This window comes from Sus scrofa, chromosome 4, assembly GCF_054392235.1.
Source record: "Sus scrofa isolate SSC_HxYL_T2T_F1_AM1 chromosome 4, Sscrofa_HxYL_maternal_Yorkshire_Landrace_v2.0, whole genome shotgun sequence".
Lineage (NCBI taxonomy): Eukaryota > Metazoa > Chordata > Mammalia > Artiodactyla > Suidae > Sus > Sus scrofa.
This window is the reverse complement of record NC_139386.1, coordinates 20,275,978-20,297,808: the sequence shown is the minus strand read 5'-3', so window position 1 is coordinate 20,297,808 and position 21,831 is coordinate 20,275,978. Positions and strand designations below refer to the sequence as shown.

The window sequence follows — 21,831 nt, the reverse complement described above, 5'->3', positions numbered from 1 at the left end:
ATGAGGGCAAAGACTCTTTAGAACACCCTGGCTCAGAGAATACAGCCTTTTCAGAGTTCTTATCTTATGGAGGGGGAGCAGTTCCAACTCTCTCACTTCTAACTTCACATGAGCTTTATAACCCAAGTGTTGACCTTCTACCAAGGGCATCACAGAGCGCTTCCCGATTGTCACCTCCTAGTTTTCAGTCCCCTTCCTGTTTCGAGTATTTGGTGGCTTCCTTTACCTTCCCTTAGAACCTCTGCCAGGCATTTACTAGGAATTTTGTTGTATTTCACCTAGAAATTCTTGATATGGGGCGGTGGGGGGGGGGGCTTTCAGTTTATCTGCTATGTGCAGTTCTGCCAGAACTAGACATGGTCACACAGGAGAGGCACTTGAAGCAGCACCTGGCACATGGTGTAACTGTTGTACACTTGTTTGCTGTAACTAAAAACACTCTCTCCTCCCACTTACTTTGCATAGAAGCAACACACATGGCATCACTGGTGTTTTATACTCCCTGAATGAATATACAAAATCATTCCTTTTAATAGTAAACCAATTTCTGTAAAGTAAATCTAATAGGTTTTTTTAAAATTCCATTTTCCATTAGGGGCTCTTTGTTACCAGAGTTCCAATAAATTTTTATTTTAAAGCACAAACTGAATAAAACCTCAAAAAGCAATAATATGCACTAATACCATGTCATCCACAGTGAATTGAGGTAGATACAATTCAGAAAGTTAGTGGTTTTTATGAATCATCCTACATATCGAAAGTGAAATAGGGGCAAACATAATTCAAGCCAGGGAAGCATCTCATCTGTTCAGGGACTCACCTGTGGACTCACACAATCATTTATTTTGTTAAAATTTGTGACATTTTCTATGATCAAGTTTTTCATCCATAGTTGCTTAACATAACTTTCTCTTTCTATTCACGCCTTCCTCATGTTGGGCAGTGTCAGAAAATCCAGACATTTTGGAAATTCAGCCCAGAGAACTTGAGGCAGATCCAAGTTAAGTTTGGGTTTAGTAAGAGGTATTTATAAAGTCTGCATGGCATTACATGGTTAGCTTCCATGCCTAGTTAAGTTATTACTAGTCACCTCAGTACATAATGACCTCTCAAAACACCTCTACCACCCTCTCACCTGCATGGACTCAGAGTTGACTGACACCAGAAGTACACGCATAGCAGAGGAAGCATGTTTTGAAATGTAATGAAGAAAGGCACTAGTCTTTGGAAAATTATTCTGATAGTTACACATGGAAAACTGAAAGCTGAAAATCTATTTCTCATGGACACTAGGTCAAAAGAACCCTATTTAAGAGACTTGACAATATGACATATTATAAACAGAACTTATTTTTTTTGCCTTTGTAGCAAATCTTAGGAAACAGGATTTATTATGATTTTGGTCTTAGGGCTCATGCATATATCCCTACTACAACCGGTAAGTAGGTTTGTAGGAGAGGTCATATGATACCAAGGCAGAATCACAAATACCAACACATTGTGGTCAAACATCCCAGAGGAAAGGTTTAATTATCTTTCTATTCTTCCTATAGAAAATATTATGAAATCAATGTTTTAGGGAAAGGCAGCCAATGAGCAAGCAGTCAAAATATGAACAGAAAAAAAGTACTATATAATCAGCTATAAAATTTTTTTCTGGATTATGTGATGTTTGTGATATTTATCAGCTCTTTCAGATGTGCAGTTTTTGTGTTTTATTGTTCTAAAATGGTTAATACCAATATTAATTTTTGCAGTTAAAATTGTGTAGCAAAATTCCAAAACTACATATGCTTCAGATCCCACAAAAGCCAACACAGAGATAAAAACAGAAATGGAAGCAACTAGACTAAAAGTGAAATTTCTTTCATTTTTTGATGAAACAATGAGATTTAAGGCCCAATTTTAAGAAAACTTAAACTTTTGATAATGCATAGCAAATAAGTCTTTTTATTCATGTATCTGGTAAGAACGACTTTTTAAGAAAAGCAACTTTTTATGTTTTAAGTTATATCTGCATTGTTCCTCTGCAGGATTTAAAATAGGAATTAAAACCATTTATAAATATCTCAAACTTTAACTCTAGGGTTATAATCATTGTCTTAAAGCTGCCTTCTTTAATAAAGGAAGCCAAATGTTAAATTACAACTCCCAACTTGAAGTAAAAGAAATTAGTGTATTAAAGTTTATGGTTCATGGGGCTCTCTGATTAATAAATTTTGTTCAGAAGGCTATAAAATATTAAAAAAAAAATCCTACCCAGTCTATATAGAAATTGATACTCAGTAATGGAGTATAAAAGGTAATTTAGAAATGTAATCTTAAACAAGTAATGCAGCATTTCTAAAAAGGAACACCATCCTTAAAAATTAGCGGAAGGCACAAATGAACCTTTCCACAGAAAAGAAAATCATGGACTTGGAGAATAGATTTGTGGTTGCCAAGGGGGAGGGAGAGGGAGTGGGGTGGTTGGGGAGCTTGGGGTTAACAGATACAAACCATGGCCTTTGGAATGGATTGGCAATGAGATCCTGCTGTGTGGTACTGGGAACTATCTATGTCTAGTCACTTATGATGGAGCATGATAATGTGCAAAAATAGAATGTGTACATGTATGTGTAACTGGGTCACCATGCTGTACAGTAGAAAAAGAAATTGTATTGGGGAAATAACAATTTAAAAAAAAAAAGTGTAAAAGGCAAAAAAAAAAAAAAAAAAAAAAAAAAAGCCGGACGGATGAGAAAGGGGCTTGATGCTTGATTGCCATCTACTGTAATATACACTAGATTTTTCCCCCTTGATTTTTGTGTCAAAAGCTTATAAGTTGCCCAAGAAGGGATGCAGCCTTCCTCTGTAAAATTCCTTTTGATGCAACTGCAGTAGGTCCCAGGGAACCTGTCCACCAGGCAGCTGGAAATAAAAGGAGAGACCTCAGGAGAGAAGTCAGGTCAGGAGATCAGGACCTGATGGTCATCTGCTCAGACACTGCCCAGAGAGAAACAGTACGAAAGACCACAACAGGGCTGAGAAGACAATCATGGAAATCACATATTTGAGGACTAAAATTAAAAGGTAACAATAAAAATAGATCGTTGTAATTGTGGTTTTAAACACAGAGGACACGTATACATGTTTACTCAGCAGCATTTTACAGAAAGAAAAAAAAATTTAAAAGAAAAAAAAAAAAAAAAAGGATATGGCTAAGGGAGTCAGCCAATCCCAGAGTACCCTAGAGAGGATGAGTTTAAAAGTGAGCAGAGGAGTTCCCGTCGTGGCGCAGTGGTTAACGAATCCGACTAGGAACCATGAGGTTGCAGGTTCGATCCCTGCCCTTGCTCAGTGGGTTAACGATCCGGCGTTGCCGTGAGCCGTGAGCTGTGGTGTAGGTTGCAGACGCGGCTTGGATCCCTCGTTGCTGTGGCTCTGGCGTAGGCCGGTGGCTACAGCTCCGATTCAACCCCTAGACTGGGAACCTCCATATGCCGCGGGAACGGCCCAAGAAATAGCAACAACAACAACAACAAAAGACAAAAAAAAAAAAAAAAAAAAAAAAAAAGTGAGCAGACTTCCACAAGTATGGTAGTGGATTCGCCAGTGCAATTTTTTTTTTTTTTCTTTTTAGGGCTGCACCCACCGCATATGGAAGTTTCCAGGTTAGGGATGGAATTGGAGCTGGAGCTCCAAGCTCCATCTGCAACTTACACCACAGTTCAAGGCAATGCCAGATCCTTAACCCACTGAGTGAGGCCAGGGATCAAACGTGCATCCTCATAGATACTAGCTGGGTTCATTACTGCTGAGCCATGACAGGAACTTGATCAGTGCTAATTTTATTATTAGTCATATATATATATATATTCATATATTTTTATATGCTATTGTGTATTTATCAAATACTACGTATATTTTTAAAAGAGTGGAAATACATACATGAGCCTGGAAATCACTTTTAATAGCTGCAGGAGTTCCTATCCTTTAAAAAAGTTATTAATATTTTATTTAACATTTTCATTCAAGTAGAATTGATTTACAATATTATATAAGTTTCAGGTATACAACAAATTTATGAGGTGACTCGAAGATTTTAAAGATTATACTCCACTTATGGTTATTATAAAGTATTGGCCATATTCTCTGTGCTGTACAATCTAGCCTTGGAGTTTATGTATTTCACACATAGTCTCTTAACCCCTTACTCCTGTCTTACCCCTCTTCCCACTGATAACCACTAGACTGGTTTCTGTGAGCCTTTCCTCTGTTATATATATTTACTAGTTTTTAAGAGTCCATATATAAGTGAAAACATATAGTATTTGTCTTTATCTGTCTGACTTATTTCACTTAGTGTAATATCCTCCAAGTCCATCCAAGTTGTTGCAGGTTTTCATTCCACTCTGATTAGTAGCCATCATCAATCATGCCCAGCGCATAAAGCTGAAGGCAGTTTCTCCCCCTGCTCTAACCAGGGAATGGCTCCAAAGAGATCCAGGAAGGAGGTGGGCAAAACCTGAAAATGCCGAAAATACCCAAACTCAATACATCTTTGTGTGTGTGTGTCTTTTTAGGGCTGCACCCATGGCATATGGAGGTTCCCAGGTTAGGGATCTAATTGGAGCTGTAGCCACCGGCCTATACCACAGCAACACCAGATCTGAGCTGCGTCTGCAACCTACACCACAGTTCATGGCAGCGCCATTCTAACCCACTGAGAGAGGCCAAGGATCAAACCGGCAACCTCATGGTTCCTAGTCAGATTTGTTTCTGCTGTGCCATGACGGGAACTTCCAAACTCGATACATCTTGAGCTTTCTCACATTTGTCTTCCCTGAAAGAAAAATCTAAGCAATGATCTGTGAACAAAGAAAGCTTCTTTCCCATAAATATTTGGATTAAGTATTGGATTAAGACAGAAAAGCCATGATACAGCAATAAACAGAACCAGTGCAAAAACACATGACTCCTAACTTCAGCTTCTAACGTATTTCTTACGGGTTTCTGAAAGTCATCCCTCTTCTTTGCCCGTCACTTTTCTCTCGAGTAAAACAAGATGGCTGGATGAGATGATTCCTAACATCCAGGCTGAATAGAACCACTCTTTAACCCTCTGTTTTCTGGATTTTCCATCAAGGCACACAAGCCTTCTGCTTCCCGAGAAAAAGCTGCAAATCTTGGGGTTCCACTGGGGATCATCCTCCCAACGAAATGGCAGAGTTGGCTAGAAACTGCCATGACTCACAGAAGTGCACTAATGAGCACTGCTGCAAATAACCTCATGGCATTAAACCCCAGATGTTGCCAATAAATATTAGGCAAGTAAGCCCAAGAGGGAAAGGGGTCATTCAAGGAGAAGCACTTTTGTCTCAAAGTCAATGTGCACATTCTAAGAGATACCTATATCACAAAATAGCCCATGTTTGCATTCTGGAGGGGAAAAAGAGGTCAGTGTCTCTAAAACAAAATAATTGCTTAAATGGATTAATACACATACACACACACAACAATGGGAAAAACAATATTCATCTCTAAATTAAGCCCAACAATGTAAACCGGTTACAAGTGCGGAGCACTTCGTGACTCATTCTAGAAGAAAGCATGAGCAAAAGGAAATCACAGCATCACATTGAGATGGGAACGGTGGCTAATTGCTGTCAGTTACATACCAACACCAATCAGGGCAGTAGGGGGATGTGCCCCACAACGTCCAATGTCCTGACATCGGTAACCATCGCTAGGATCCAGGGGAAAAGCTCTAAAACCTTCAAATAGCAGGTTAATTGTCATTCGGTAGTTCAGAGTGCAAAGGGCACTGATGGCCTCCACCTGCTGAGAACAAAGTCAAGACCAGCACTGACTGGAGAGTGTTAAGAACACTCATCTTTGTCAGGTTGCACTTGGCTTGCAGTTCAACAAGATGCCTGCCTATGAGGAGCTTAGGTTTGGGGCAAACGCTAAGGCCTTGTTCCCAGATGCCACCTTCATTAAACTGGTTGGGCTAGGCTTATGCTGCAGTAACAGACATTCCTCCAACTCTTGGGACACAATGAAAGTTTATTTCTTCGGCTCCTGGCAGTTGTCCTCTACATGGTGACTTGATCAAAGTCCCTTTGACTCTGTGCTTGTGCTCCGCCATCTGAACATGTGGCCACCACACTCCCTGGGAAGGGAAAAGGGAGCTAGAGGTTTGCGCCAGGGTTTTTGCTGCCCTGTTAGGGCCGCATGTTTCTCTCACAGCTACTGTCTAGAGCTAGACATTCTGGGACGCTGGGAAGTGCTGTCTTCCAGGAGCATAGGAGGAGAGTAGATAACAGCGAACACAAGAGACAACTACAAAGACAGAGCTAACAAAGAAGAGATACACCTTCTCGTCCCTACAGAAAGTTAATAGATCTTAAAGGCTTAAAACCTACCAGCTGTTCACCCCTAGAAACCCTACTGCTCCCCTTTTCTAACTGGCTACGCAATGGACTGGCCTCTTTTCACTAAATCTATAAAACGAGCTAAAAGTAAGCAGATATGATTGTGGGTGGGGGACGTAAAAATATTAGGCTGAGGAAAAAAAAGGTTAAGATGAGCTGTTTCTACCCAAGTGCTTTCATGCCATGCCATGACCCTCCAAACCAGTCTTGTCCTTAGGCTCATCAAAGCTCAATGATGACAGGGCAAAAACAAGTATCAAAGAAGCAGCAGAGGCAGGGAAATCAAAGAGATTAAACCTCCAACAAGTAAGGACCAATGAAAAATCCCTTGGTTTCTATATGTTTCCCCCCACCCCAACACACACACACACAGATAACCACAGCAGTGTGACAGACGTGACCTCTTATCTACAGCTCTGGCTAAGACCTCTCTTGGACACATGGATTCCCAAGTTTAATGGCTTACTTGACATTTCCTCATGGATGCAACTTAAAAATCATAAAATTACTATAGTCAAACTCCCAATTTCACCCCCAATCTTCCCCATTAACATTCCCCCCCCGCTTGCCATTTTTCTCCATCTTAATAAATAACTGCAAGGCCCAGTTCACTGCTCAAGCCAGCATCTTAGGAGTCAGCCCCAATTCCTCCCTTTGCCCCATAGGTCACACCTAATCACATCTTACCACTTCCATCTTCAAAATGAACTTCAACTTGGCCCTCTTCTATCCAGCTCTGCTGGGATCACCCTGGCCCAAGACATGATCCATCAGCTCCAGCAGCCACTTCCCTGCCTCCCCACCTCTCCTCTTGACAGCTTCTCACCAACCCTCTGGGAGCCTGAGTTTTCTCTTTGTAAGCCTCTCCCCTATCTGAAACCCTTCACTGATTCCTCCATTGCACTAAATATGATATTCAGGCAAAACCACAGTATCTCTCCAATGTGCTCTTGAGCTAACTATACATCTGCCACACTGGTCTCTTTCCACCCCTCAGCAGGAGACATTCTTCCCTACTTTGGGGTCCTGGCACAAGCTGATCCTGCTCCAGGAAGGGTTCTTGGCCCATCGTTTAACAGGGCTGCTCTTGTCTAACATTTAGGTTTCATTGCAGAAAATATCCTTCCTTCCCCCTCCCATCTTCTATGCCATCTTTATTTTCTATCTCGGTTTCTCAAAATCTCCGTTGGTTTCCTGGCAAATATATATTAGAGCTTTCATCATAGTACATGTTTTGAGATCCAGTTTCCACTCTGCCTTCCTCAATATAGTATCACCAGAGAAGGGGTCTAATACATACTTTGAATGTAGAATGACATGCATTTTACAGCGACAAAAGCCATTCTCACTAAAAAAGGGAGGGTTAACTGTACGTTTTATACTATGTCAGTGTCCAATACCCAAAGGTCACAAAACAAACTCCCTACAGAAACCTAGCAGGAAACCTCATGAGTGAAGAGGGCCAGAGACAGAACCAACGTGGAGAGGCAGCTCATCTAAAAGTGCAGCTGCTGACAACTCCAGCTGGTACAAATTTAGGCTTATTTCCAGATTTTTAAAAATTTTTCAAGAGAAGTGGGAAATCTGGAGCATTTAAATGAAGAACTTCAGGGTTTTTCCACTGCTGAAGATTAAACTTTAAGTTCCTGTGGGCAAACAAAACTTGTTAGTAAACCCAATATGGCTGCAGGCAACCAATTTGAAACACCGGCTTTAAAAAAAAAAAAAAAAAAAAAAAAGTATTTTCTGTAATCTGTCTTGCCAAAATATTTTCTGAAAATAATAATTAAGAACAGCAATGGCAGCAAACTTAATAGCATGCTTAGTATATGCCAGGAGCCCTTAGAAACACTTTATATATAAATTCCAATGATACAAACAACCACCCAGTGAGATAGGTACTAGGCCTATCTCTACTGGACAGAGAAAGGAAGGACAAGAAACTAGCCCCAGGTTATACAGGTAGTAACTAGCAGGGTAGAATAGCGATCGGACCCCAGGTCCCAGAGTCTGTGCTTTTTACTATGTAAAGAGAAATCAAAATAATGAGATCACATATCCTCCTTAAGAATGTTCTGCTTGAAGAACTACAGAGACATTTCTCCCAAGAAGATATACACATGGCCAAGAAACACACAAAAAATGCTCAACATTGCTAGAGAAACATCAACTAGAGAAACGCAAATCAAAACTACAGTGAGGTTTCACCTCACACCAGTTAGAATGGCCATCATCAAAAAACTCTACAAACAATAAATGCTGGAGAAATGGGTGTGGAGAAATAGGAACCCTTCTACACTGTTGGTGGGAATGTAAACTGGTACAATCACTATGGAAAACAATATGGAGGTTTCTTAAAAAAACTAAATATAAACTACCATACGATCCAGCAATTCCACTCCTAGGAAATAACTATATTTCTCCAGATAACTTCTCTACCTGGAGAAAACCATAATTCAAAAAGATACATGTACCTCCATGTTCACTGCAGCACTATTTACAGTAGCCAAGAAACAACCTAAATGTCTATCAACAGAAGACTGGATACAGAAGATGTGGTACATATACACAATGAACTATTACTCAGCCATTAAAAAGCATGCAATAATGCCATTTGCAGCAACATGGATTGACCTAGAAATTATTATACTAAGTGAAGTCAAAGAGAGATATCACATGAGATCTCTAATCTATAGAATCTAACAAAAAAATTACACAAAAGAACTTACAAAACAGAAATAGTCTGAAAGATTTTGAAATCAAATTCATGGTTACCAAAGGGGAAATATAGGGTGGGAGGGATAAATTAGGGGGTTGGGATTGACATATACATACTATTATATATAAAGTAGATAGGTAAAGGACCTATTGCATAGCACAGGGTAATCCTCTCAGTACTGCATAGTAACCCATATGGGAAAAGAATCTGCAAAAGAATGGGTATATGTATATGTACAACTGATTTATTTTGCTGTACACCTGAAACAAACACAACTTTCTACGTCAACTATACTCTAATAAAATTTATTTAAAACAAACAAGCAAAAAACATTCTTCCTGACAAAACATTCTTTGATGCCTTTCTGTCTTCTGTTTAAGTTCTGGCTACCTCTAAAAAGGTACCACTGTCCAAGTATGTATAGGGTTAACCCTTCTTTATCTATTTAGTACAAAGTGAGAAAAGCCCTTATCAGATTTCTCCCTGCCCCCCAAACAAATTACACAATGTGCAATTCAGACATGAGCGCATTTAGGAGCTAAATTGCTTAACTATATAAAGAATAGATAAAGTTTGGCTTTGGTGTGGCATTGGGCCAAAATTCTATTAGGATTTGGCTTCAGCCTTGGTTTCTGGCAGGCCAAGCAGCCAAACGCTATTTCAACTTTACTTTTGGCAACCCCGACCTTGTGAAATTAATGATCGTTTGATCACGTAGGTTACTTACATATCTGATCATCTCATTGCAGCCCTGTTAGTCACAAAAATAGGGATGTTCTTTGGGCTATTGTTGCCAAATGAAAATACCTTGTCCAATAATAAAAGTAGGAAATTTCATGTAACTTATAAAAAGTCTCCTTTTTTATATTAAAAGTTTATCAGCCAGGGGAGTTCCTGCTGTGGCTCAGCAGTAACAAACCCAACTAGTATCCATGAGGATAGGGGTTTGATCCCTGGCCCCGCTCAGTGGGTTAAGGATCTAGCATCGTGTGAGCTGTGATGTAGGTTGTAAATGCAGCTCAGATCCCACATTGCTGTGGCTGTGGTGTATGTAGGCCAGCAGGTGCAGCTTCGATTCGATCCCTAGCCTGGGAACGTCCATATGCCACAGGTGCAGTCCTAAAAAGTGGGGTGGGGGTAGGGGGGAGCTTATCAGCCAGGTGAAAATTAAAGGCACACTGATTACAGTAATTCATGTAAACAACAAATAATTGTGCCCCTATGGTGTACCAAGAATGGTTATGAGTCTAAGGGATCTATCAAAACACAAAACTGGTCCCTATCCTCCGAGTCTACACTTTTACACTTTAGTGGATGACCTAAAAAAAAAAATACATGTAAGACATAAGATGATACTGCTTTAGAAAGTGATGGATATATTGAGTAGGGGAGGGAGAATAACCCAAGAGCCAGGGGATCAGAAGCATTGAGAAAGGCCAAATGGTGCAGGAAGCCTCACTGAGGAGGTTATGCTAGAGCAAAGGTTTGAAGGAGTGAGCCTTATGCATCCTGAGAAAAAGAAATTGCAGGCAGAGGGAACAGCCAGTACATGGGCTCTGGGATGTGAAGATGGCTGGTTGGATCCAGGAGCAGCCTGAACCTGGAAGAGTATATGTAGCAGCAGATGACACAAGTGACTTGCCAGGGACCAGATCATGCAGGGCCTGGTAGGACACCAAAAGGACTCTGGCTTTTAATTTTAGTCAAATGAGGAGTGTTTACAAGAGTCTGAGCAGAGGAATAACACGATCTGACTCGCACATTAACAAGATCATTCTGGCTGCTGAATTGAAACCCACGTTTTATAACGAATACTGTGCACATATCTTTAAAGAAAGGAAACCACAGGAATGGCAACAAAATTAAGCTTGGTCTTGAAGACTTTTAAAAAGCATCTTCCTTAAATATAGCCCAAAGCTTTGGTTTATGGAATCCTTTCAATGAAACTGCCTTATGAGCTTCAGCCAAGATGGCAAGCCCAAGAGTTGAGGTCTTTTTTAAGTCAGTTGTCATTGGAGAGGAGGAAAGTTTAATGACTTGAGAATAGCACCATTAGCACGACCCTGTAGCATCAGAGTCTGACAAAAATCTATGTTGCTCTTTCACTGACCTGAGTTGAAAGAGTATATTTTCAGTACCACAAGTGTACAACATAAAAACCACAGGAGTTGACAGCTCTGGGAAATTATTACCACTACACTACAATGCCAATTTAAAAAAAAAAAAAAATCTGCTTGGTACAATTTTAATTAGGTTGTAATAAATAGGTATTCTTACTAATATTACAGATTCTTATACACCAGACATTCATTCTATGACGATGATATTCAACTTCAGCCAAAGAGTGATTTAACACTCAGCCACTTGACCAAAATGCGGTTGGTATGTATTCTGGACCAAATGTTTGTGGCCCCTCCCAAATCCATAGGTTGAAGCCCTAACCCCCAGAGTGGACGGTATTTGGAGGTAGGGTGTCTGGGAGATAATCAGGTTTAGATGAAGCCAAAAGAGTGGGGCCCCAGGATAGGATTAGTGTCACTTTAAGAAAGGGGAGAGAGGAGTTCCCGTCGTGGCGCAGTGGTTAACGAATCCGACTAGGAACCATGAGGTTGCGGGTTCGGTCCCTGCCCTTGCTCAGTGGGTTAACGATCCGGCATTGCCGTGAGCTATGGTGTAGGTTGCAGACGCGGCTCGGATCCTGCGTTGCTGTGGCTCTGGCGTAGGCCGGTGGCTACAGCTCCGATTCAACCCCTAGCCTGGGAACCTCCATATGCCGCGGGAACGGCCCAAAGAAATAGCAAAAAGACCAAAAAAAAAAAAAAAAAAGAAAGAAAAGAAAAAGAAAGGGGAGAGAGACTAGAGCTCACTTTCTCTCCACCAATGTGAGGTCACAGCCAGAGGGTCCATCTACAAGTCAGGAAGAGGGTTCTCACCAGGAACCAAATTGGCTGCCACTTGACCTTGGACTTTCCCACCTCCCGAACTGTGGAAACACATGCCAGTTATTGAAGCTACCTAGTCTATCGTGTGTTGTTACAGCGGCCCAAGCAGTCTGTAACAGTAGATGTGTAAGGTCACATGTGAAAGCAACATTTGAAAACTATTATTATTATAAGATCTTTCTCTTCATGAGCAATATATCATGGCAGTTTTAAGTGACTTATGTCTTACTACAGTGTTTTTTTCTTTTACAACCATTAACTTTTGGCAACTTGGATCCAAGCAGAACATAATCTGTAGCCATTTGTATATTTATAGAGAAGAAAGAAGAGAAAGCAGAGTGTTTTTTAAAAATGATTTCAAATATACTTTTCTACCTCCCACCCTCTCCCAACAGTTCTCCAGAAAACTGGGTGTGCAGTAACTAAAGCCAAGCTGTCCCACACCTGATACTGACTGAGGCACGGCCAAGACAATGGGTAGCAGTGAAGACATGCAGCATGCATCTAAACCACAGGTCCACTACGTAACCAGCTCCATAAAATGCATCCACTTCCTCAAAGTTAGATGGGGACAGCAATACCAACCATGCAGAGCCATTTACTATCTGACCTTTTATGGTAAAAGCTTGCAAGCCCCTCTTCTAAATGGTTACCTGAGTCCAAGTAGTCATAGTTCAACAGTAACTGTGATGTATCAGGGAAAGCAAAGATATGCTTGGAAATTGTATTAAATAACATGCATCGTATAAAAATGTTTTAGCATCTGGGTGTGAAATTAGAAAGAGAAGGTAATCCTGTATATGCTCAAGGATGGTGTGTGGCTGATGAATCACAAGGCCTCCCAGCCCCCACCAGGAACTAGCAGCAGCCCTCCAGCTGGGGGTGAAGGCAAAGATCACACCCCACTTTCTTCCATCACCTTCTGCTGCTCATCTTAGCCTCAAGCTTCTCTCACAAGTTCTACTTTATCTGCTCCTTGAGTTCTTCACTTAGCTGAATTGACCAGGGTTCTTGGATGCTTTTAGGCTTTTCCAGTGTTGCCCATCAAGGACTCAAGTCTTCATTTTTTATTTTTTTTTTTGTCTTTTGTCTTTTTAGGGCCACACCCGCGGCATATGGAGGTTCCCAGGCTAGGGGTCCAATCGGAGCTGTAGCTGCTGGCCTATACCACAGCTACAGCAATGAGGTATCTGAGGTGTGTCCGCGACCTACACCACAGCTCATGGCAGTACCGGATCCTTAACCCACTGAGCGAGGCCAGGGATCAAACCCGAAACCTCATGGTTTCTAGTCGGGTTCGCTAACCACTGAGCCACAACGGGACCTCCTCGAGTCTTTAGAGCACAACTACAGAATGAGCTTACTGCTCATGTGTGCCACCTAAGTTTGTCTCTTTCTTAAGTACAAATTATACACATGCTTTTATACAGATGCATACAATGCTGGAATTTCTCGACCAATTCTGACCATTATGACTGCCACTATGGTTGAAAGGTTTATGTATAAAAAAGCAAGTTTCAGGCTGGAGAGGAGAAGCATTTGGGCAGAGTGCCACCAGACAAACCATCCCTGGAACTCCGATGCCCTTTCTTTGCTTTGTTATAATTGTCGATGGAACTGTAACTGGGCTCTGATCCAACCACTGCGAGGAGCGCCCTCTCCCCTGAACACTATCCTCAGTGGCATGCACCACGGTCTTGGTACACAAGGAAAGGAATGTCAACCAAATGGCTGCAAGCATTTGTTGTTTTGTGTGGATCTGTCAGCACAACAGAGTGGAAAGCACTGGCCAGGTGTTAGAATTGCTGTGTTTTAGGCCAGACAGTGCCACTCCTAGCCTCAGGATTTTGGAGAAGCCATTTAATCTCATTCTTACCTATGAAATCAGGTCCCTTCTTTGTTGATCATACCATGAAACTACGGCCCGAATATACGCTCTACTGTCATACTTTTCAGAGCTCAACCCTTTAATAATAAATGCTCACCTGTTCAAATATGGGTTAACTGCAGTTTCTCCTGAGATCTTTTCAAGCGTCCAGTGCATATGTAGTGGGGCTCTGGAACTCACTTAGCATGAAGTCATTCTGGCTTGCCTCTCTTATTCTGACCCCTGACAATTCCTAACTAACTATGTGCTCATTATGTTTCCTGTGCATTATGTCCTTTCATATCATTGGTGACATTATATTGGGTTGGCAGCTTCTTTTAGAGACATGCCTGCTCCCAGAGCCAAGAAATACAGATAGCCAAGAATTAGATCATTCTATCCCCAAATTGCTACAGACCTTCTCAGAGGCAGCTGAGCTATGTAATTTGATCAAGGGTAATATAATCCACCCTTCATCTTTGACCCAAGTCAAAATTCTTTGAGCTTTCTGTTTCAGTCCCAGATGACTGCTTCCTGCCCACTATTATGAATGTCCACCAGCCGCCCTCCAGTCATCTCCCATTTATCCACCTGTGGCTTATCCACAGCACCAGGCTTTCTCCTCCCCCCTGCCTCCAGCACCAAATTGCAGGCCAGCTCCTTTAACTCTGTGCCAAAGATATACAAACTAAATCTAATATTAGCCTAATGAGAAAAGGCTATCTGCTGCCAAAGATTCACAGAATGCATCCCAAAGCCAAGGGCAGGCAATTATTCACTGTTTTAGATGCTGGCACTGCTTCTCCCTTATATAATACAGCAATCAAGATTTTCTGTGTTTCTATCCAAGGAAGAAAAAATTCTTGTAGCATTTTAACCTCTTCTTTTGCCTCATCCAGACTGTCAGTGTATCAGATTATATTTTCTTTTCAAGTAAATCATTAGCACATTTAATGTTAAAGGAATGAAAAAAAATCCTGGTTTTAGAGGCATTATTCTTAGATTTGAATTTCATCTTCCTCCAATGGTTAGCCAGAAACTAAGTTTTGGGAAGTCATCCAAAGCCTTTGTTTTCTCAGCTGCAAAATGGGGATTTTATAAATAAAAAGGCAGGGGGCAGTCACACGTATACAGGGGACACGAAAAGCCACCAAGACTCTTGATCAGTCCTCTGATTCACCACTTTACAGGCTCCAGTGAATTAGCCTTGTGGGCAAGAAAAAAAAAATAAAGATTAACTTTATGAAACCCTTATTTTATAGCCATGAAAACACAGCGTACGTTTCCTCGTAAGGTCAGAGAAAATCAGTTTTAGAAGTCAAGAGTTTCTAATTTCCCACTGCTGTGTTTAGGCCGTTTGTGAGGACACAGACCAGAATTCCAAGAGAGGGAGCAGCCAGGATATTGCCTGCTGATGGGCTGATCTTTCTCCACAGGCCAAGTTGCCATGGAAACGCACATTCCAACTATCAGAGCATTTAGGAATATCACTTTCAAAACAGACTCCCTTTTCCACATTCTTCTTATGATTGAAACACATGTGCCCCCAGGCCCAAGAACAAAGGTCAGAGAGAATGTTCGCACAATTCTATCTTTTCATCTTACTCCTATACTGGGAGATCGTCAATGGCTTCCAAAGATCAGAGCAGCTCTGTCCAATAGAACCTTCTGTGATGTTCTATGTCTGCGCTATTCAAAACATCATCCCTGGACTCATGCAGGCCACTGGAGATTTAGTTGGTATGACCAGAGAAGTGATTTTTTTTTTCATTTTATTCATTTTCATATGTGTCTAGGGCCATGCACAGCTAGTGGCTACCATACTGGATGGTACAGATAGGAAATAAATCCATGCTCCTAGCACTCAAACCCCATATGACTTGGCCCCAGCCTACTGTTCCAACCTCAGCTCCCACAACACAACTCGTGACTCAAGGAGACTGCTGCCCAGTGTGCCTGAGGATGTTTGTGGCCACCCCTTGGCTCAGAGAGCCAGGACTTCACTGCTTAGGGGCTCCTTCCATTCTTACTGCTGGGCATTTGAATGTTACTTGCATTACACACCATAGGTAAAGTTCTTCCTCTACCTACTTTCTCTGGCAATCCCATCCTCACTGCACTGGGAAGAAAGAGTTAGTCAACCTCAGGCCAGTCACTCACAGGGCTGCCTCCTGGAAAGATGCTATGTGGAACCACACCTGGTCTACAGGACCGTGAGCTGGCCTTGAGCCCACATGACTAGAGCGGTAATAATGATGGAAAATAGGGGCTGTGCCTTCAAGGAAATGCATCCTCATCTTGGCTCTCCTCTGGGGTGGTTGTACACGCCCCTGGGTGGGGGAGGGAACAAAGGAAGCTGTTTACCTTCACACCTCCTGGACCTGAGGAGATGAAGGGTGAGACTGACTCTCCCTTGCCTGGTATTCACCTGTAAAGCTAAGTCAACATAGTTTTTGCCTTTTGAACTTAAGACTGCAGCTGTGATATGTATGCATACTCTCTGGATTCCAAAGTCCTTGTTGGCATTTAGGACTCCCACTGGTAAACATCTTTTGCAAATCCACATTTTAATTAGATCTAGCTTTTCTAACTAGCCTTTGCTACCCAGTAATAAGGCTTAAAAGTAAGCTTGGTTCTCTAGTGATGTCTCTTTGGTCTATAAGAGTGGAAGGCAACTCGTGGCATGGAGAACCTCTTTCTGGAACTAGAGTCCTAGTTTTTTGTGTAATTGGGGCCGAAGGTCCCAAATCACATTTAAGATAAAGATGATTTTTCTCAGAATATGTAGAGATAAGAGGTTTTTTTGTTTTTGTTTTTATGGCTGCACATGCAGCATACAGAAGTGCCCAGGTGAGGGGTCAAATCAGAGCTGCAGCTGCCAGCCTATGCCACAGCCAGATCCGAGCCACATCTACAACCTACGCCACATCTCATGGCAATGCCAGATCCTTAACCCACTGAGCAAGGCCAGGGATCAAACCCGTATCCACCCATGTCAGTTTCTTACCTGTTGAGCCACAAAAGGAACTCCAAGAGAGAGATATTTTTTAATTAAAAAAGGATATAAAATTCAGGGTCAAGATGGGAGATTAAGCTCAATACAATTCCTTCTCAGGCTCCAGAAACTTCAAGATGCTATAAAATATATTTTTATGTAAATTTATGGAAGACCAAACCTGACATGAAGGAGGAGGAATCTACGTGCCAGAAACCCACAGCAATGAGGAAGCCTGAATTTCCCTATGCCCACTGGAGATTTGGAACAGGAACTGACTTCAAAGCCCAACATGGCCAGAGCCAAAGTGGCAAAGCTCACAGGTGTGCGAGGGAGCTGGAACCAGGTTCCCGTGTGAAGCCTATGGAGGGGGGAGCCCATCTGGAGAGGGCTTGATTTGCTAGTCAGTCAGCAACAAAAAGAACATCAAATTGAAACATAATTAAACACCTGGTCAAAGCTGTTCCATCCCCAAAAGTTCATGAAGAGACAAACACAAAAGCACCTCATCAGTGCTCCCTTCAGCAGCACAAAGATCAAAAAGGCATCTCATCGAAGGGCCTCCACATTCCAAGGCACACATGGTCCCCAAGGTAACTACCCCCCCTTGGCAAATAACAAGCAAAACTGGAACCCTCTGGAGGAAAGAAAGCACCATCAAAGGCAGAATGCCAACTCAACAAACAAAAAAAGTCACAGCTGAACTGCTTAAGTTAATGAGACAATCTGAAAAGGGCTTTAAAATAAATATGCTTCAAGAATGCTTATCTTTAGGGAGTTCCCATGGTGGCTCTGTGGTTAACAAATCTGACTAGGAACCATGAGTTGCGGGTTCGATCCCTGGCCTTGCTCAGTGGGTGAAGGATCTGGAATTGCTGTGAGCTGTGGTGTAGGTCACAGATGTGGCTTGGATCTTGCATTGCTGTGGCTCTGATGTAGGCCGGCGGCTACAGCTCTGATTCGACCGCTAGCCGGGGAACCTCCATATGCCATGGGTGTGGCCCTAAAAAGACCAAAAAAAAAAAAAAAAAAGAATGTATATCTTTAAAAAAAAAAAAATCAAGTGCAGAAGAAAGTTTTCCCCATAAAATTTCAGCTCCAGATATAAACTGCTGCTCAAACTGTGGAGTGGACTCTTTCAGATTCCATGATGCCTTTTACAGAGAAAGGACATTTTTATGAAAAGGGGAACATGCTATACACTGGGTGGCGATCTCCCCCTCAACTCTAAAAAGAAGCACCACACTCATTTTCCCACATAAACCCTGCCATAGGCTAAATGTCTCCACTCCCCGAAAATTCATATGCTAAAACCCAACAGTTATTAGGAAGAGCGGCCTTTGGGAAGGGCTTATGGGATGAGGGTGGAGCCCCCATGAATGGGATTAGTGCCCTTGTGAAGGACTCCAGAGGGATCCCTGGTCCATTTCTACCATGTGAGAACCCAGTAAGATGATGGTGAGCCGTCTATGAGCCAAGAAGCAGGCTCTCATCAAGTACTCAATCTGGTGGCACCTTGATCTTGAACTTCCCAGCCTCTAGAACTGTGAGAAATAAGTGTCTACTTTTTTTAAGCCACTCAGTTTAAGATATTGTTACAATAGCTAGAACAGAGTAAGAAAAATACACATCTGCTCCCTCACCCTTATAAAGGGAGAGTTCTACTCCATTCCATGAATAAGCGGTTTCTTTAGCCAGTGTCCTATGAATGGGCATTGCTTTCATATTATAAAGATCACCAGAGGGACCATTCTCCTGCAGCTGTCTTTGCACTCCTGCATGATAATTTCCTTAGGACAAGTTCCTTGAGAGGGAAGTACTGGCTCAAAAATTATATACATTAACAAATTTTGACAACTACTATCAGACTGTCCTCCAGAAAATCTGCACCAATTTACATTACAGAGTGGCTTTAAAAGCATGCATTTCTAGCCAGAGGTTTTCTTTTTTTGTTTTTGTTTTTAGGTGAGTCGAGGGTAGGTCAAGTTACCAGAGATTCAATTATTTACCCCAGGAAAAAAGATGACTCACAACTCCAATAACCCTCTAAATGCAACAGAAGGGCACATTTACATGTGTCTGTACATGCACAGAATGCATTCACACTGTCCGTGGTACAAAATCTCCAGGGTAAGTGACACTGCAGGGTAAGTGATTACTGCAGGTAGTCACTCTGGTACTCATTTTCATCTTGTCCTCCCAGCAATCATGGTTGTCATCAAATCTTCCATGAAAAAATAAATACCTTGAGTGCAACTAAAAGCTTCTAGTCTGTTCACTCTGATTCATAAGGTCCATGTGGAGACACTCAGAATCCCCTCTCCACTCCAATTGTTTGGGATTTCACTGTAGATGATCTGGATAAATGCAAAGAAATCTGGTTTCCAATTAGTCTATTCCCAAGGAGAGATTCATTGTGGATTACTACATTCTCAGTGAAGTAGGTGTGCAGCAGAGCAAACGTGAAGTGATCTAGAGGCACAGGCAAGTGCTGCTGACATGAAAACTCAAGGTTGACAACAATATCACGTTCCGAATAATTCAGCAGCAATCAAATCACATTAGATTTGAATTAAACTTCTTACGTTACCCATCTATTCTGCAAATAAGAGAATCTGGATCTGTTTAAAGTGGAATTAAAATCAGGGAGGTGTGAATTTTTCCCTACTCTAATTTTTAATATTTTAAGCATCTCTTCGAAAAGAGCTTCCTCGGACATAGCATTTACCTGGTTAAAGAAGACCCTTCAAACGTTTCTTTTCTTCACTCTTTCAATATGCCTGTGTGGCATCACTGGCTGATCAGACAGATGTCATAACAGGGCTCACTTATTCCCAACTCTTCTCACAAACCAAACATCCACGATCAACTAATTTCCTATGAGGTGCAACTTCTCTCAACTAAAATGTGTAGAACAAGATATGGACAATACCTTCCTCATTAATCATTCCCCACTCCCTACAACACGCCCACACACACACACAGTTTTAATGTCATCAGTTTTTAATTATCTACACTCACGAAGGGAAGCAACTGTAGTAATTACTCAAAACCATAGATAAAGTAGAAAAGTTCACATGTGATTTTGGAAGGCATGTTTTCGGGACTGGGAAGTAATTACTGTATTGCAGCCAGGTGCCCTTTCCACGTAATGTTTTGTTTCTTGGGTGGCTGCGAAGTTTGCTTTCCAAAGTATGCATACATTCATGCCCTCCACAAACATGTGACGGGCAATTCCTTTGCAGGAAACGCACAGGGGAGAAACCAAGTGCCACATAAAGATTACGTCTCTGTTTCCAAGGAGCAACCTCATATGCCCCTCCAACAAGAGTATCTTCACCGATTTCAGACAAAACCCCATACAATGCCAGTTTCATTGTGGAAAATCTTTACAAGACATTTTCCTTGCTAAAGAATCATCTCCCCTCTAGCTCCCTGTTTTATGGCTACATCTAGGCTAAAAACTAAAAGAACAAAGTAGCCTGCAACAAAATAAAACAATTATACCTGTCATTAATTAGGGTCCTGTTTATTACTCTCTACCTCACAGAACTGTTACAGAGACAATAAGCCAGTATATCAAGAGTCCTTCAAACGGTACCCGGAATACATGTATGTATTTAATAAAATGTCAGTTGCTATTCATTGCGTTTGTCCGCAAAAGCTCCTCATACTCATGCAGACAACTGGGGCTTTGGCGAAACACTTCCACACACACTGTATTATTGCATCTGTTCAATCGGGTGGGGGAGGTAGTTTATATGATATCCACTCTTACAGGTGAAGAAGCTGAGACTTGGAAGGTCACATGACTTGCCCCAAATCATAAAACATTAAATCGAGGCCGGGCAAACAAAACATTCAGCATGAAGTCCAAGGCACTCTGTAGATCATTCTATACCATTCCCAAGAGTCTCATGCTATGAGACTGACCACAAATGTGTTTCAATTTTCCTCAAAAGGGGATGCAGTCAATGTTTTCATTTCTGATTCCATGCAATCAGGAGCAGTGTTCCTTTAACTGAAGATAACTATGATAATCAGTGAAAGCACCATCAGTTCTTCTCTGGGGCTGGACCACGCAAGATCAAAGTTGCAGCCTCAGAGTCCTTAACTGACTGGATTATGACCTACCTTAGCTGTCTCGGCTTCTGCCTGCAGTCGCTTGGGGGTTCCTTTTTGGTCAAGCACCTTCTGGAAGTTTTTGTTTTTAATGGATTGAGATTCAATGCCTTCACCTTCAATTTGCAGTTTAATACCTTCGGCACAGGCAGGGTGATCAATACCCCGTGGGTTCAAACCGCAGTGGAGAGCTAGGAAAGAGGGGGGAAAAAAAAACCCAACTCAGAAAAGAGATCTGCTGAAGAAGGTGTCCCTGAAAGACACTATTTCATCTGGCTTAAGTGGGAAGAAATAAGGCATCTCCAAGCTGAGAGGTGGGGTCATACTGGGGCGATGACTGGTGAGGAGGGAGCATGGTAGGGAAGGGAATACGAAGCTGTGAAGTCAGGAAGACTAGAGTACAAATCCCTGAAACCATCAGTTTCAAGTGTCTGACCTTGAGCAAGAGACGAATCCCCACATTACGAGAATAAGAGTCAGGCAACTTGGTGACTGCCTCCCACACATGCAATTATTTCGACCCCCTGCAATTTTGTTTATATCTCTGCTTCCATCTAGAAAAATCCTCATTCCCTCTGGCTTCTGAATCTTCTCTATTCTTTCCAGCATCTTCTCAAGTATACCTTCTTGTAGTCATTCAACAAATATTTATTGAGCACTTACTATGTATCACTCCTGGGTCAGATCCAAGAAATATGGATTTACATAAGATGGATGTTGGCTTCCAAAAACTCAAAATCCAACAGAAGAGGCAGATAACAGACAAATGA

General features: G+C 41.8%; 1 protein-coding gene across 7 annotated transcripts in view; it reads right to left on the bottom strand.

The window, feature by feature from the left end:
- Window positions 1-21,831, bottom strand: part of SAMD12 (sterile alpha motif domain containing 12) — a 427,734-nt gene that overhangs the window by 369,455 nt on the left and 36,448 nt on the right. For all 7 annotated transcript variants that reach the window (XR_014843452.1, XR_014843451.1, XR_014843450.1 and 4 more), the window contains exon 2: window positions 21,074-21,252. Coding sequence is in view for 2 of the 7 variants with exons in the window: in XM_013996531.3 (XP_013851985.1) it covers window positions 21,074-21,252 (179 nt within the window). In the remaining 5 variants the exon portion in view is untranslated. The remainder of the gene's footprint in view (window positions 1-21,073; window positions 21,253-21,831) is intronic.